The sequence below is a fragment of the Myiozetetes cayanensis genome, unplaced genomic scaffold (assembly GCF_022539395.1).
Source record: "Myiozetetes cayanensis isolate MyiCay16 unplaced genomic scaffold, myiCay2020 scf12, whole genome shotgun sequence".
NCBI lineage: Eukaryota > Metazoa > Chordata > Aves > Passeriformes > Tyrannidae > Myiozetetes > Myiozetetes cayanensis.
In genome coordinates this window covers 27,147,050-27,160,413 of record NW_026086826.1, presented here as the reverse complement: position 1 = coordinate 27,160,413, position 13,364 = coordinate 27,147,050, and the positions used below count along the sequence as shown (strand labels likewise).

The 13,364-nt window shown below is 44.6% G+C and overlaps 1 protein-coding gene across 17 annotated transcripts in view; it reads left to right on the top strand.

Moving 5' to 3' along the window:
- Positions 1-13,364, top strand: part of RASAL2 (RAS protein activator like 2) — a 169,299-nt gene that overhangs the window by 94,410 nt on the left and 61,525 nt on the right. The window contains exon 1 of one of the 17 annotated variants that reach the window (XM_050306528.1): positions 8,858-8,885. The exons of the other annotated variants lie outside the window; for them this stretch is intronic. Within the exon in view, the coding sequence (XP_050162485.1) occupies positions 8,873-8,885 (13 nt within the window). The 5' untranslated portion in view covers positions 8,858-8,872. Of the gene's footprint in view, positions 1-8,857; positions 8,886-13,364 lie in introns of those variants that run through there. 17 annotated transcript variants of the gene reach the window in all.

Genomic DNA, 13,364 nt, shown 5'->3' with positions numbered 1-13,364 from the left:
AGGAGTGTGGCTACTGAGGTGAATGAAGAATTGTATTGCAAACAGCCTGCTCTAGGCAATGAATTTTATTTGCAGCTCCACAGGCTAGAAAGACCTTTAAAGTCTAAGATTTCAATGCCTTCTACTTGTGTACCTTGTACAAAAAAACATGTAGAAGAATGTCTAGGCTTCACCAAGCACCTCAATAGCTGGAAATCCCAATGTTGTGTTTTTAAATGGAACCTTGCAACATTCTTTGTCTTGGATGGCCAGAGAGGATGGGTGACTCTGCTATGTGGTATCTGCCTCACTATGTATTTTGCCACAGTTTTAAATGCAGGTGGCATCTTGCAGCGTGTTATTTGATGCGTGCCTGGCAAGAACATATTAAAAGTACGGGGGTACGTGGTATTCTCCATGTGAGAGCTGCATCTGCAGCGAATTACAGATGTCACAGAGTGTGTGTAGCCAAAGCAATGCCTACCCTGTGAGGATGGATGAGGGCGAGTGGGAGGGAAGGTTATATATAATCCCTGATTGCAGCACCCTGGGTACTTCCCTTGTGTTCATATCTTGGTTAAAAACGTCTCTTGTCACGATTACAGAGTTCCTGCTAATGGAGAAAAGTGGGTTGATAGCAAGCAGTGGGAATAGCTTTGTGTGTCAAGATACTGAGCCAGAGGACACATTAGTGAAGGGAACCATTGAACATCTTTATGCAGGGAAAGAAACAGATGGTGGCAGCCAGAACATATCACAAGCAGTGCAGATAACAACTGCACTAAAATAGCTTTGGAATGGACACCCAAAGCTGAAAGGCACAGCAGAGGCAGCTACAATATCTAGTAGAGAAATTGCTATGCAGGGCTGATAAGAATATTGAGCTCGTCCTAGGGAGGCATGTGGATAACATGGCAACTGCAGGTGTTACATCTTAGGATGATACCTGAAATTACTCCTTGCAGGAGAGCTCCTTAGGAATGGCTCTAGTGCTGAGGTAAAGGCATAGCAATGGCATTTGCTTTTTCCCCTGTGTAAGGTTGCCATATCTCCCTTGTGATTAATAGATACATTTATTAAAATAAATAGAAGGGGGTGGGGGAATCAGGCAGTGGGGCTCTTTTTCATCTGTAGCAATAAACTTGTATGAGAATCTTTTTGTTAATGGAGCAACTGGAACAGCACATGTTCTTCAAGGGCTCTGCATAATCAGCAGCAGAACCCATTCTGCAAATTTCTATGGCATTCTTTATGGCATTATGCACACATCCTTGTAGCCCCGTCCCTAGGAAGTGTGTGGGAAAGGAACTGCCCACGTTGCAGCTGAGAAGTAGAAGGAAAAGATGTGTAACCCTCCAAAGGTCAGCATTAAGTCAGGGGTGCCTCCCCCCAGGGCTGCCATGGCCCTTCCTGCCTCTCTCCTCTTTCCCCCTGGTTGCAGGGCTGGCTCAGCTGTCGGGGCGGCAGCTGCTGAACCACCACGGTTTGCAGTCCCCTGTACTGAGATAGGCACCAATTTCCACATACTTCAGTACAGCAAGCTGTAATTTGTGATGGTTCAGCAGCTGCCAGAAGAGCAGCTGAGCCATCCCTTCTGTGCAGGCAGGAACCGCTGTGGTCACCCTGGGATGGGAGCCGGAGGGGCGGACACGGAGATAAAACACGGGACAGAGAGGGACTTGTTTAAACACTGAAAACTAATAAGATCATTTCAAAACTAACTCCAGAGGCACTCAGCACCTACTGCTGGCTTAGGAGCTTTCCCTCTGCTTGCAGGAACTGGAGAGGTTGTTGCTAATGCTGGAATTCTTAATTCCTGTCTGGAAGGTGCACTGTACGCTGAGTTGTGTCAGCAAGCCATCCGTTAAATACATGCCATGAAATTTCCTTGGTGCCTAATCCCTATGATTGTAGTAATACCTCTGTGAGTGAACAGGCACACTCTAAATATGTCATTTACTTGCTAGGATTTCATCTTGGCAGCACTTACTGAGAGGAGCTTCCAAGCTAAAAATGTAGCTGTAATTTCTCCCTAACTCCAGCTTGACAGTCTCCATCCTTCTTCTTTCAAGTGTTATTTTCAATGGGCCAATTCTCTTATGAAGTGGGATCCAGGCCTGGAGACCAGCACAGAAATGTCACAAGAAGAAGAACTCAAGCTGGTCCATCTCTGTTTGCCTCCATTTCTGCTTCAGATCCTGCTCTTTTTCTAACAGGTGTATTTTTTCCTGTTAGGGAGATTACATCCTTTAAAAGGATCATTGTTTGTAATAACATATTGGAATTAACCATTCACACAGTAAAAGCATGATTCAGATTTCCACCATTCATACTGTTAGACAGGCTAGTAACAGTTATCACTTCCTTTCCCAAAATAATCCTCTTCTCTCTTACTCTGCTTCCTTCTCGCCACCTGCTCCCAGTAAATGAGAGTTGTTAAGGAGAATACAGAGCAGAAGTTTGGATTCTGGCATCTCTGTGGCATTAATAAGAGATTTTTTTTGCCTGCATGTGTGAAAATATGAGGAGGGATTGAAAGTGAGAAAGGCTTTAGTGTTTGGTCTTTGTTGGTGGTGGTTTTTTTAATTTTAAGCCATTAGGAAAGAGCATTATCAAGGAGAGAGTTTTTGAGATTGTCTGATTTTTAGAGAAGCTAGTGTTGATGCAAATAATTTTTCTTTTTGTATTTTGGATATGAAGTCACCCAAGAAGAAAATGAAGACTCTTCCACTTGTTGAAACAAGTTAACCCTGTTTTTTCTCAGCCTGAAAGTGAAGCTCTTGAGATTGCTGAAAGCAGGTCAGGGGTGAAGATGCTCCCTGCAAATTTTAGTTTTGTCCTCACCTTGAGTCACTAGCATGGAGGATGAAGCACTGATCTGTCTTGATGCCAGGCCCAAACTGCAGTGTGACCAGGTGAGCAGCTGGCTGGGCAGAAATCCTGCCTCCCTGGACTTCTGAAAGTCCAGAGGCTTGGAAATGGACTGAGCAACAGCAGATCAGTTCAGCAGCGTCTGGTTTCATTGCTGCCTCCTAAAACAGCTCCTGCAAGCCTCTGCTGAGCCCTCCTCCTGGGGAGGGTTGCTCCAAGAAAACACCCAGCCAGTTCTCTTCCTTCAGGTGAAAACTTGGCAGGAGAGAACAGACAGGAGCTGCAAAGATTTCGAGGGTGATTTCAGTAACTGCTGGTTTTGAGACAAAGTTGTTTACAACTGAAACTATCAAAGCTGAGCTTTGCTTTCTTTGTATTCCAGCTGGAATGAGTATTTGTGATGAAAGAATAAATAAATTTACTCCATGCTCACCACATAATTACGATCCTTGTGCGCTAAGTTTTAGGATTAATACCTGGAAAGGGTTACTTTTAGAGGAGGGGAGAGGGAGACAGTCTGTTTTAGGAAAAGAGAGATTATTTGTGATTTGGTCAATGGAAGAATCTACAATGCACTGATTTTTACATATTCAGTAAAGATTTACTTAGGAAATGTGCAGGAATTTGAAATGGAAATCCTGTAACTTCTAACAAAACTATGCTGACTAGAGCTCTGTCCTTCACCTTTCACCACCCAACTTTGCCTACCAAGAATAGCTGTTAGAAAGTAGGGATGAAAACATGTACTTTACAGCTCCCTGTATCTCAGCTGTAGAGATTTATGACTTGTCTTGATTAAGTAATTTTCCCTACAGCACTGTCTGCTTCTTCTCCGTGCTGCCATATGCAAAATATCCATCTCCTGTCAACTGTTAGGCATGGCAGGGATACAAAAGAGGGCTTTGGGTTTAGCCCTCAAATTGAGGGGTGTGTTTAGCAGTATCTCTGGCAGGAAGATGGATTCAGATGTGCTGACTTGACTTGTTTGCAGCTCCCTGGGTTTGCCTGCTCTGGGCTTGCAGGAGCGTGTTTGTATGTGCTTGGGAGAGAGCAAACCCAGGATCTGCAGGATCAGATGCATTACTGCCAGTTCCCTTCGTTGTGTAATTTAGCAACCCCCAGTGAGTTATTTGGGACTTTATTTTTTTGTTTTGACCTGTGCCTTGTGCCAAAAATCTCAATGAAATGTCCCCAGCAGCTGAAAGGTGAGAGATTACTGAGGTTGGAAAGAACCATCCTGCACCTCCGGGGTACTGACACTGCTGGTGTTTCCATGGGCTCCAGGTGGTCCTGGGCATGTGGAACCCCACGGCTCCATTCTCTGCTTCCCTGCAGCCTGGACCTGCCGGTGTTGCCAAATCCTTGTGTGGGAGCCTTTAGTGAGGCAGGATCTGAAGCCTTTGGCTCATGTAATTACCCAAACAAGGGTTTGCCAATGACTCCATCCTTTGCCTGCCTCGCTGCCTGGTGCCTTGGGTCACAATCTCCTGGGGCTGTGACTTGGGGATGATTAATAGGGAGTGTGGCTATGCCACGATCGATTGAAATTCCCAAACTTTAAGTCTTCAGATGACATTGTTTACCCATCATGTTCCACCCCAAAATGCAAATACATGCAAGCCATGAGCTGCCTTTTAAAAACAACCTCCTGTGAAATCCAGCTGCTCTTGAGCTACTGTGTGAAAAGTGTCCTGCTATCTTCTGCATCCACAGAAGAGGTTAGGAAACTTTGGGAAAAGCCCTGAAGTAATGTGAAATTTGGACAATGTACAGTGCAATTTGCCTGCCTTGGAAGGATGAAGAGTTTAGACAACTCTGCTTGAAATTAAAACTGACTCCAGGGAGGCTGGATGTAACCAACAGGATGCCTGGATCTCAGTGACATTCCCCTGGGCAATGGGAGTTATTTGTATACAGAAAATTGCCAAGCTGCTATCTTTCTTCTTCTATAACACAAGCGAAGCCAAAGGATTTTGGTTTGTTCTGAATGCTGCTGAAACTTTATTCCCCTGCACACAGATCATCTGTGCTGAAAGCCAACTTTCATCATGGAGTAAATTTTATCTGTTTAGATCTTAAACCTTTTTAGGGCAGAGATTTAACATGGGTATGAACACATAATCTTAACTTTCTAATATCGATGCCTAATCCATTAGGGCCTTTTTTTCCTTTTTCCCCTTGGAAATGTGTGTTACATCCCTGCCCACTACTTCCAGAGCACACAAAAAAATCACTTTAGAGATATTAAAATTTTGTGATGTGAGCATCAAGAACACTTTGTAAGGGGAGCATGTTGTGCAGTGTAGTAATTCTTAAGACCTGGTGGCTGTTGGGCCATCTGGGGCAGATTTGTTGCCTGTGTTCTAACCAAACCTCAGCTGATTTTGAAGGAAGTTTATTTTTCCTTCTTTTCCTCAAGAACAACAATCAAAAGTTATTCATTAAATTCCTTAAAGAGATCTACCTTAAATCATGCATGAACTCACTGTGGATTGTTCAGTTTTGTAGCTTCTCTTTTATAGTTGTTTGATCTTGTGGCAAAAAGTAATTACACTTCAACCAACCATGTATTCTTGCCTTTTTTCCTTCAGTAACAACTGGCTTACCACTTAATGGAAAATTAGCCTTCCTTGCTACAGCCTGAATTTCCTTATCTTGTCTGGAGTTAATTTGAACTGTTGAACTAAATTTAAAAGTACTGGTGTAATTAAATCTGGTTCAGGCTTTGGTGTGAGTTGCTGATCAGTTTATTGCTGTAGTGTAAATTGATACTCAACATTGCAAATATTCATGAGATTGGGTCAGGTGCATCTAGTTTGAAGTTTGTATGAAATTAAATATAGAAAGTTTTCTCTGCTGTGCAGGGATATGCACGCTCCTGTGTTTCCCACCCTCCTTCGTGCTGGTTCTGTTTCTTACCAGGTGAGAGTTAGACCCGTGATTTTTACCTGGAAAATGGACAAAAGTGTTTCAGCAGCACAGCAGGGAGATAATTTACTTACAGGAAAAATACTGAAGCCACACAGAGGAAAACTGGGGCTATTGAACTCTGCTGGAGTTCATCAGGAACTCTTCTACCAAGCACCTCTGTATCACAAGCAAATCCCTGATTCCCAAAAGCAGCCTTGGAGATGGAGAGGACTGTGTGTTCTAGCAGGGATCAGTACCCATTAAGATACAACTGGCATCCAGTAAAGTGCTTTTGGCTACAGGCTAGTAATTCTTGATGCATGTTTGAGGCCACTTTGTCTTGTGTGTCACCCAGGGAAGGAACTGAAGGGTTTTTCTGCTTCATTTTTTCTTCCTGGATGGGACTACAAATATTTCCTGGACCTTTCAGTGAGTTGGATGCAGTTTAGGTGAGAGTCTGACCGTTAAAGGCTCCAGTTATCTCACTTGATCCTCCTCATCGAAGGTTTTCCTCTGTTCTGTGGCAGGGACAGGCTAAAACAGGAGCAGGAAAGTCTTGATATTTGAACCGAAGTCAAATAATATTACCAAGGGTTTTTTAATAATTTTTATTCAATGTAACAGTCTTTTGAAAACAGCTTTTATTCCTAGACATTGCAAATTGCATTTCAAATTTCCTAATCTGGGTAGATTAGGATTCTGGGTAGATTAGATTAAGAATACTTCCAAATACTTGTATAATCTACCTTTCCCCCCCCCAGTTTAATTCCCAAATTCACTGTCTCTTCCTAAGTCTTCAGCAGGTGTATTTGTTTGAAACTGGCAGATCCTTCAGCATTTCAGATTTTTTTTTTTAAGGTACATACAGCAAGTTGTAAGGTTGACGAAAACAGGACTGAACCTTCCCACATCACCAAAAATGCCTTCTTTGTGAGAAATAGGCAGATTATGGCCTTATGTCAGAGCTGGATTTGAACCCTTGTGTTTGAACCTGATTTTAAAACACAGGATTCCTAAGTGACATGAAAGGCAAAAGGAAAACATGGAAACAAAACCTGACAAATTGAAAAAAGTAAATAAAGTTAAAAAAAACCCAAAACAGTATTTTCCCATAAAAGCATTAGAACTCTTGAAGAGATGTACAGGTTAACTTTTATGTCCCAGTCCTTAGCTTTTCCATCTTTTCCCTCATGCCCTGTGGCACACAGGAATTGCCTGACATTGCTCCACCCTCCGGAGAGATGCTTTTCTGTGGTGCTGTGGCTGAGGCTGGTACAGAGCTCTGGAATGAAGTGTGCTCTGCAATTACCATGGCATTCATGGGGTTTTTGTGGTGCAGGGGCGGTGAGAGAGAGGAGATGCAGTAGTTTATCAGCTGTTGCTGCTCTCCTACAGAATCTGCCTCCACTGTGATCCCAAGACCCTTTTTCCTGCTCTTTCCCGGCATTTCCAAGCAGCAGGTCAAACCAATTTGTCCTTTAGTTTGTTTATTTAGTTACACTGGTATGTTTGGTTTTTTCCCCATTCTTTTCCAGGGCTACTCTTGGTGCAGGATCCCTGGGTGTAGTTTAATGATTGCCTTTGGAGGGTGAGGGAGCAATTACAATCCTCTGTTATTTATTTTGCCCTCAGTGTTGTTTAAACACACATTCAACAAGTTTCTTTCCCGAGGGCTTTTCCTGCAGATTTTTCACCTGAGCCTTGCTAGGGAGGCCAAAGCTACTGTTTCTTCCAGGGGAAGCACGGAGGGTGTGGGAAATTGTTGGCCTGAGAAAATGTGCAGAACCTCATCTTAAGTAACCCTGTGAGAAACGAGGTAGTACAAAGAAGGGCTGAATCAGAGGAGAGCGTTGCAGCGCAATCAAATGGCAAAATTCAAGAAAATTAGAAGAAAAAATAGAGAAAATTAGGAAAAAATACAGGAGATGAGAAACAAAAATCACTCTCAAGAGCAGTAGAAGGTAGGAGAGTGTGTGCAGCCCCTTAGCTCTTGGTGGGCAATTTTAGCCTGTTCAGCAACAGGCTGAACAACTTTGCATTCCTCTTGTGTCTGCGTTTGCCTGTTTTGGTTCCCCCCCTGCCCTGGCCCGACTGGCAGATGGGATCTGCTGGGAATCAAACCGTGGACTTTTAAACTGATCCAACTTGACACATTCTTCTGTCAGGGGTATTATAATGTAAAGGACAGTAGGATGGCAGCAGTAACCAAACTCTGTGTAGGGTTGGGCTTCTGTGCCTTAAAGAGCTATAAATAAATAGAAATGCTATGCCTGGAAGTTCAGCTCTCAGCACTTCTAAATAAAAAAATAAAATAAAAAAAAAAAAAAACCACCAGAGCTCAGGAAAAGGCATCTGGTATCAGACTTCACCATTTCACTTTCAAAGCCACAGCTCTTTGAATTTAAAGCCAAACATAAAAGGCAGTGCAAAAAACAAAGGGGAGGAGGGAAGAGTTCATTGTTTGTTTAAGTGACTCTTGGGGCTTTTTTTGGTGCTGTGTATTTCCTAAGCTGTGGAAGCTTTTGAAGTGGGGAAACATCTTCAAACGAAGTGCAGCTTTTTAAACACATTCAGGTGTAGTTCCTCGTCCAGCTGACCAGATGTTTTCATCTTGACCGACCTATCGCAGCCCGGGCAGTGTACGCAGTGATACCCCCCTCTGAAGTTTCCCTGGAGCTGGTTTTAGGCTCGGGACTCAGCTGCTTGAAATCCCGGAGTTTTCTCAGCATCAGGCGGGTTTTCACCGCTCAGGAGCGTCTCCTCCTGCCCACACCCCTCCCGCCCCACCTGAGCGCTGGCGCTGCCTCCCTGCTCCCCATGCTCCCTTGGGACGGGGAAGATGGAGCGTCTGCCCATCCCGGCTGCAGCACGCCGCTGGTTTTGGGGAGCACAGCGTCCGTCCCGTGCGCTGAGGGGGAAGGCGAGCGAGAGGAGGGCGGCTCTTGTCTCCGAGCCGAGCCAAGGAGCTGAATAGAGAGGCTGGCGCTGGACGGCTCCGGCTCTGGCTTTGCCGCATTCCAGCCCGGCCGGGGCAGGACCGTGCACGGGCTCCGCTGCCTTCCTGCTCGGCGCCCTGGCAGGACCATGGTGGAGGTAGCAGGATTCCCACGGGATGCAGCGCGCAGGTGAGGCAGATCCCTCCCGGCCCCGTCCGTGCGAGCGGGGGACGGTGTTGCCGCGGCATTCCCAGCGAGGCGGGTTTGCGTGGGAAGCACGGAGGTGTTTTAGTGGGGATTTAAAGTGACTGGACTCAAAGCAGCTGGAGACTTGAAGGGGTTTTATCCGTGTTGCATGTATATATCAACTCTTTGCTTTGTTATTTCAGCTTTATATGCAAGTTTTTACAGTTGTTTGCATGGCTTCAGTGGGGATGAATGGAAAAGTGGATTATCGGTACTTTTCTGCTCACTAGTGCAGAAATGTTACTGTTCAAACATCGTGTAGATGCTAAGATGAGAAACAAGGTTTTGTAGCAGCTTTCAGAGTTAAAACACTGTTTTATTGCCACTTAAATCATGAGGCTTCTCTTTCTCCCTCTCACTATAAAGCTTTACTTACCTCACACGAGTCAGTGCATTTTTGAATGGCATTGGATTTCTGGATGAGGCCTGACAGCACCGTTCCAGGGCACGCTGTGGGGATATTTGTCGTGTTTCCTTGTGGCTGGCATTGCGTGATGTTTCCAGCGTAGGATACTGCCAACCTGGCTTCCTGTCCTGCAGCAAGGGATGGTAAATCAAAGCAGTTCAGGGAATCCTACAGGTTGCTCATAAAAACAGGAGGATTTGTTTTCCTGCCTTAGCAATGCTGCTTGCTTTTCTGGCAGCTTTTTTTTTCCTCCCCAGTGATAGCAAGCAGGGAAGCATTTCAATTTCCTGCCTTTTGACAGAGTTAAACATTTTTTCAGTAGGTACCAAAGCAATAAATGTTGTCTAAGGAAACTGGGAGTGGAATCTCATGAGTCAAATGTTTTCTACCTTGGAAACCTCCTTTAATAGGTGCTGATTACGACGTCCTCCTCAGTCATTTTCTTCCTCATCCGTAGACAGGGTGAATACTAATTTACTAACTTGGAGAGACTGTTTTTGTTTGCCTGAACCAGTGGGCTTGTTCTGCAGCTGCCTTTGAATTACATGATCAGAAAATGAAAACCTTCTGCCTTAGCTTTTTTTTTTTTTTCCCCCCTTGGCAAACACGTGTTTCTTTGAAAAACAAGCAAACTTTTGGCAAAGCGCTCAGAAGAGCTCGAGGCACCACAAGGCCCATCACTTCCAAGTTTCATTTAGGTGATTTTGGGGTGGTTACCAGGAGGTTCCCTTTAGAATTTCCTGCCTCTTTTGGGGGCTCTTTCATACGATTAACATGTTAATAGGGTAGTGAATTAAGAGTACAATACTGGGCAGTTGTGGAAGGCAGACGTGAGCAGCAACTTACATTCCTGCAAATCCTTCGGGTTGTGCCCAGCTTGGTCTGATACTCTGTGGGTGCTCTCCCTCTTTCTAAAATCCCTTGGGAGAGGAAAATGGTCATTGCAATGAATACTTGAGGTGACTTGTGTCAGAAAGATCTGTCATGGCTCTTTAAAGCTCATGGGAACAAATCAGCTTCATTTGTGTGTAAGCAGGAGGCAGAGGCATTCTGGTAAACTGAGCCTTGACCTGCCCCTTGCCATTTTCTGTTATCTGGGAATGAGTCTAATACTGGAAGTCAGAGAATTCTGGGATGCAGCAAGTTACAGGGTATGGGGTGGCATTTGTAAATGGCTCATTGGCATCAAGAGAACGATTCATTTTCCAGCCTGTAGAGGTATGTGCTTGTCCAAGCTTTAATTCTCCACAAAAGAAATACTTCCTTTTATCTCAATTTCTTGGCTAATTGGCATCAGACAGCACAAATGTTTTTTAGGATAGCTAATAATGGTGGGATTTGAAACTGGGCCAATGGCAGAAGGGAGACCTAATGATCCCCTTCCATTTAATTTTCTACATAGATGGGTGACTGCTTCTGGTAAGGGAGAGGGAAATCTGCACAGGAAGTCAAGAAGCAAGTGATGCAGCTACAGGCAGTGCTTATGGTTGCAGCAGGATCATCTCCACATATGAAATTGTCTACAGACTTGGAAAATACATGTTATGTCTTTAATGGGAAATGGTGCTGAAATTCTCATGGTAACTGCAAAGATTGGGTTGCAGAGCAAACAGCTGGTTCTCTGAGCAGGTGGTGGCAGCTGCAAATGGCTGGGGTGAGTCTGTGTAGAACCACAGAACCATTAAGGTTGGAAAAGACCTTGAAGCTCATCAAGTTCAACCATTAACACAGCACCTCGGGGGCCACCACTGAACCATGTCCCTAAACACCACAGGCACACATTTTTTGAACACTTCTGGGATGGTGACTCTGCCACCACTTCCCTGGGCAGCCCATCCTAGTGCTTGACACCCTTTCAGTGAAGAAATTTTTACTGCTCTCCATTCTCCCATAGCTGACCAGTGCTGCTCCTTAGGCGGTGGATCTGCTGTGGTGACACACAGCATGGCATTTTTCTTTTTTCTGCACCTGCAGCGTGCTCAGCAGGGACTTTAGGAGGGCAATGTTGGGACATGGACTCCTGCCAGAGAAGTGAAACAGCTCCACCAACACATTTGCTCAGAGTCAAGTCTCTGGGCAACCTTCAAAAAGTGTCACCAGCCACAGGCATTGAAAAATGCAAGTCTGGCTTAGAAAAGAGGAGATTGGAAATATTTTTTCTATTTATTTATTCATTTTCCTGCTTGTTTTGATCCTTTCTGGGGTAGGATTTCCAACCTCAGTTGCACTCAAACTGTGATAGCCGTGTCCTTTTTCTAGAATAGAGGCTGTAATTGTCTCCACATTTGTTTGATTCCAGGAATAGTGGCTACAGAAAAAAAAAAAACAACTGTACAAAATACGGCATAATTTTAATGCCACATTTTACATCATTCACGATCTTAAAGCCCTGGCCTGGGATATCCTAAGGTCACTCCAGAATGCTGGCTGTATTGTCCAGGGGAATTCTCACCAGAATGTCCAGGAAGAAGCTTTAAGGTATTACATCAGTCAGAAATTAAGCCCATGTCCACAAGATGGAGGACTTGGTATGTCCTTGTAAAAATTCCCTCAACTATGTAGTCTCTTCCCTTGCTGTGTTTCCTTCTTTCACCACTAAACTTGGTCCCTAATTTGGGAACGGATTAAAAAACCCCTCCACGTGCTGCACTCTCTCTATTGTTTGGTAAGGCCTTGGGCTTTGGCAGTTGCCTTGTTTTGGTGCTTCTGTAGAGATAAACACAGTCTTCCTATAAACACAGGTGGAACTGGGCAGTAAGAGGGAGGGAGACCACATGATTCATGGGCAGGGTTAGGGAATCATTGCTGGTCACAACCATTTGTTCTAAAAATGCTCCTGCTCTTCTGCTGCATACCTGATAAGTGCCAGCCACGTGCTTTTGGGCTGCTGGACACCAAGAGCTTCTTGCTGGTGGTTTTCTGTCTCATCATCTGGTGTTAGAAGTGCAACTTGCTTTTTGGTCTGTGCCAGTCAAGCAGAGTTCAACTCCCACCTGGTGGTGCTGGCAAAGCTGCGGTTTCTTGGCGTGAAGAGGGAGCGCGCGGTGACCTCGGGGTGGAGTAAAGCTCCCTGTTGGCACAGCACACTCAACCCTGCTCTGCAGGAATCGCTGGTATTTAGGCTGTGCTGAAAACAAGCGAGTTGAACTCGTTGTGGGAGTGCTACGTCAGGCTGTTACCTTGTGCTAAACCTTGCAGGAAGAGGGTAAACAGCGCATAAGTCGAGGGGATGCTGTGGCAGTTCCTGTATGATCTCACCTGAAGCTTAAGAAGAGTCATGGTCAGTAGACTACCGTGTATTGATCATGTTGAATCACATCCCACAAACACTTTGAAGCCACCTGTGTGGGTCTTAGGCATTATGATGGCACCAGAATACTGCAGACTGAATGATAAAACATTTAGTTCTCTCTTATGTTTAGTTCTCTCTCCTGTTTTTCTCAGAATCGTAGCTCTCTGTTATCTCTGTGATCATGTCTAGTCAGAGAAAACAAAAAGACCCCAAACCAACCACCTCCCAAACCCCAGCCCTCACCAAGTGGTTCTTTCATTTGTTTGCTTGTTGGAGGTGTCATCCAAATGAGTCTAAATAAGAAAAATCATTCCTGGTTTTTTCCTTGCTCCAGTTGAGCCTCTATGCCCAAGGAAAAACAGCAAGTCAGGATGTAATACCAGAGAGCAACCTGAATGGTGGAAGCAGGCCAACAAAACTGCCTGAATCAATTATTTTCACGAAACACAGCACTTCTGAAGACAAGAGCTGTGCAAACTGTGTGGCCTGCAAGGTGAGGAAGAAAAATCCTTGGGGGAAAAAAAAGTCACCATGTGAATACCAGCATCAGAAATTAAGTACCCTTTACATGCTGCTCATTAAATATATAGCTGGGTGTATTCATACTTCAGTACAAGATGTCTGTTGACATGAGGCATATGGTTCACAGTCTGGAAAGGCACTCCAGAGTGGATGGCTCTGTAAATAACGCCTTGGCCCTAATTTGGAATTAAATTAGCTTAAT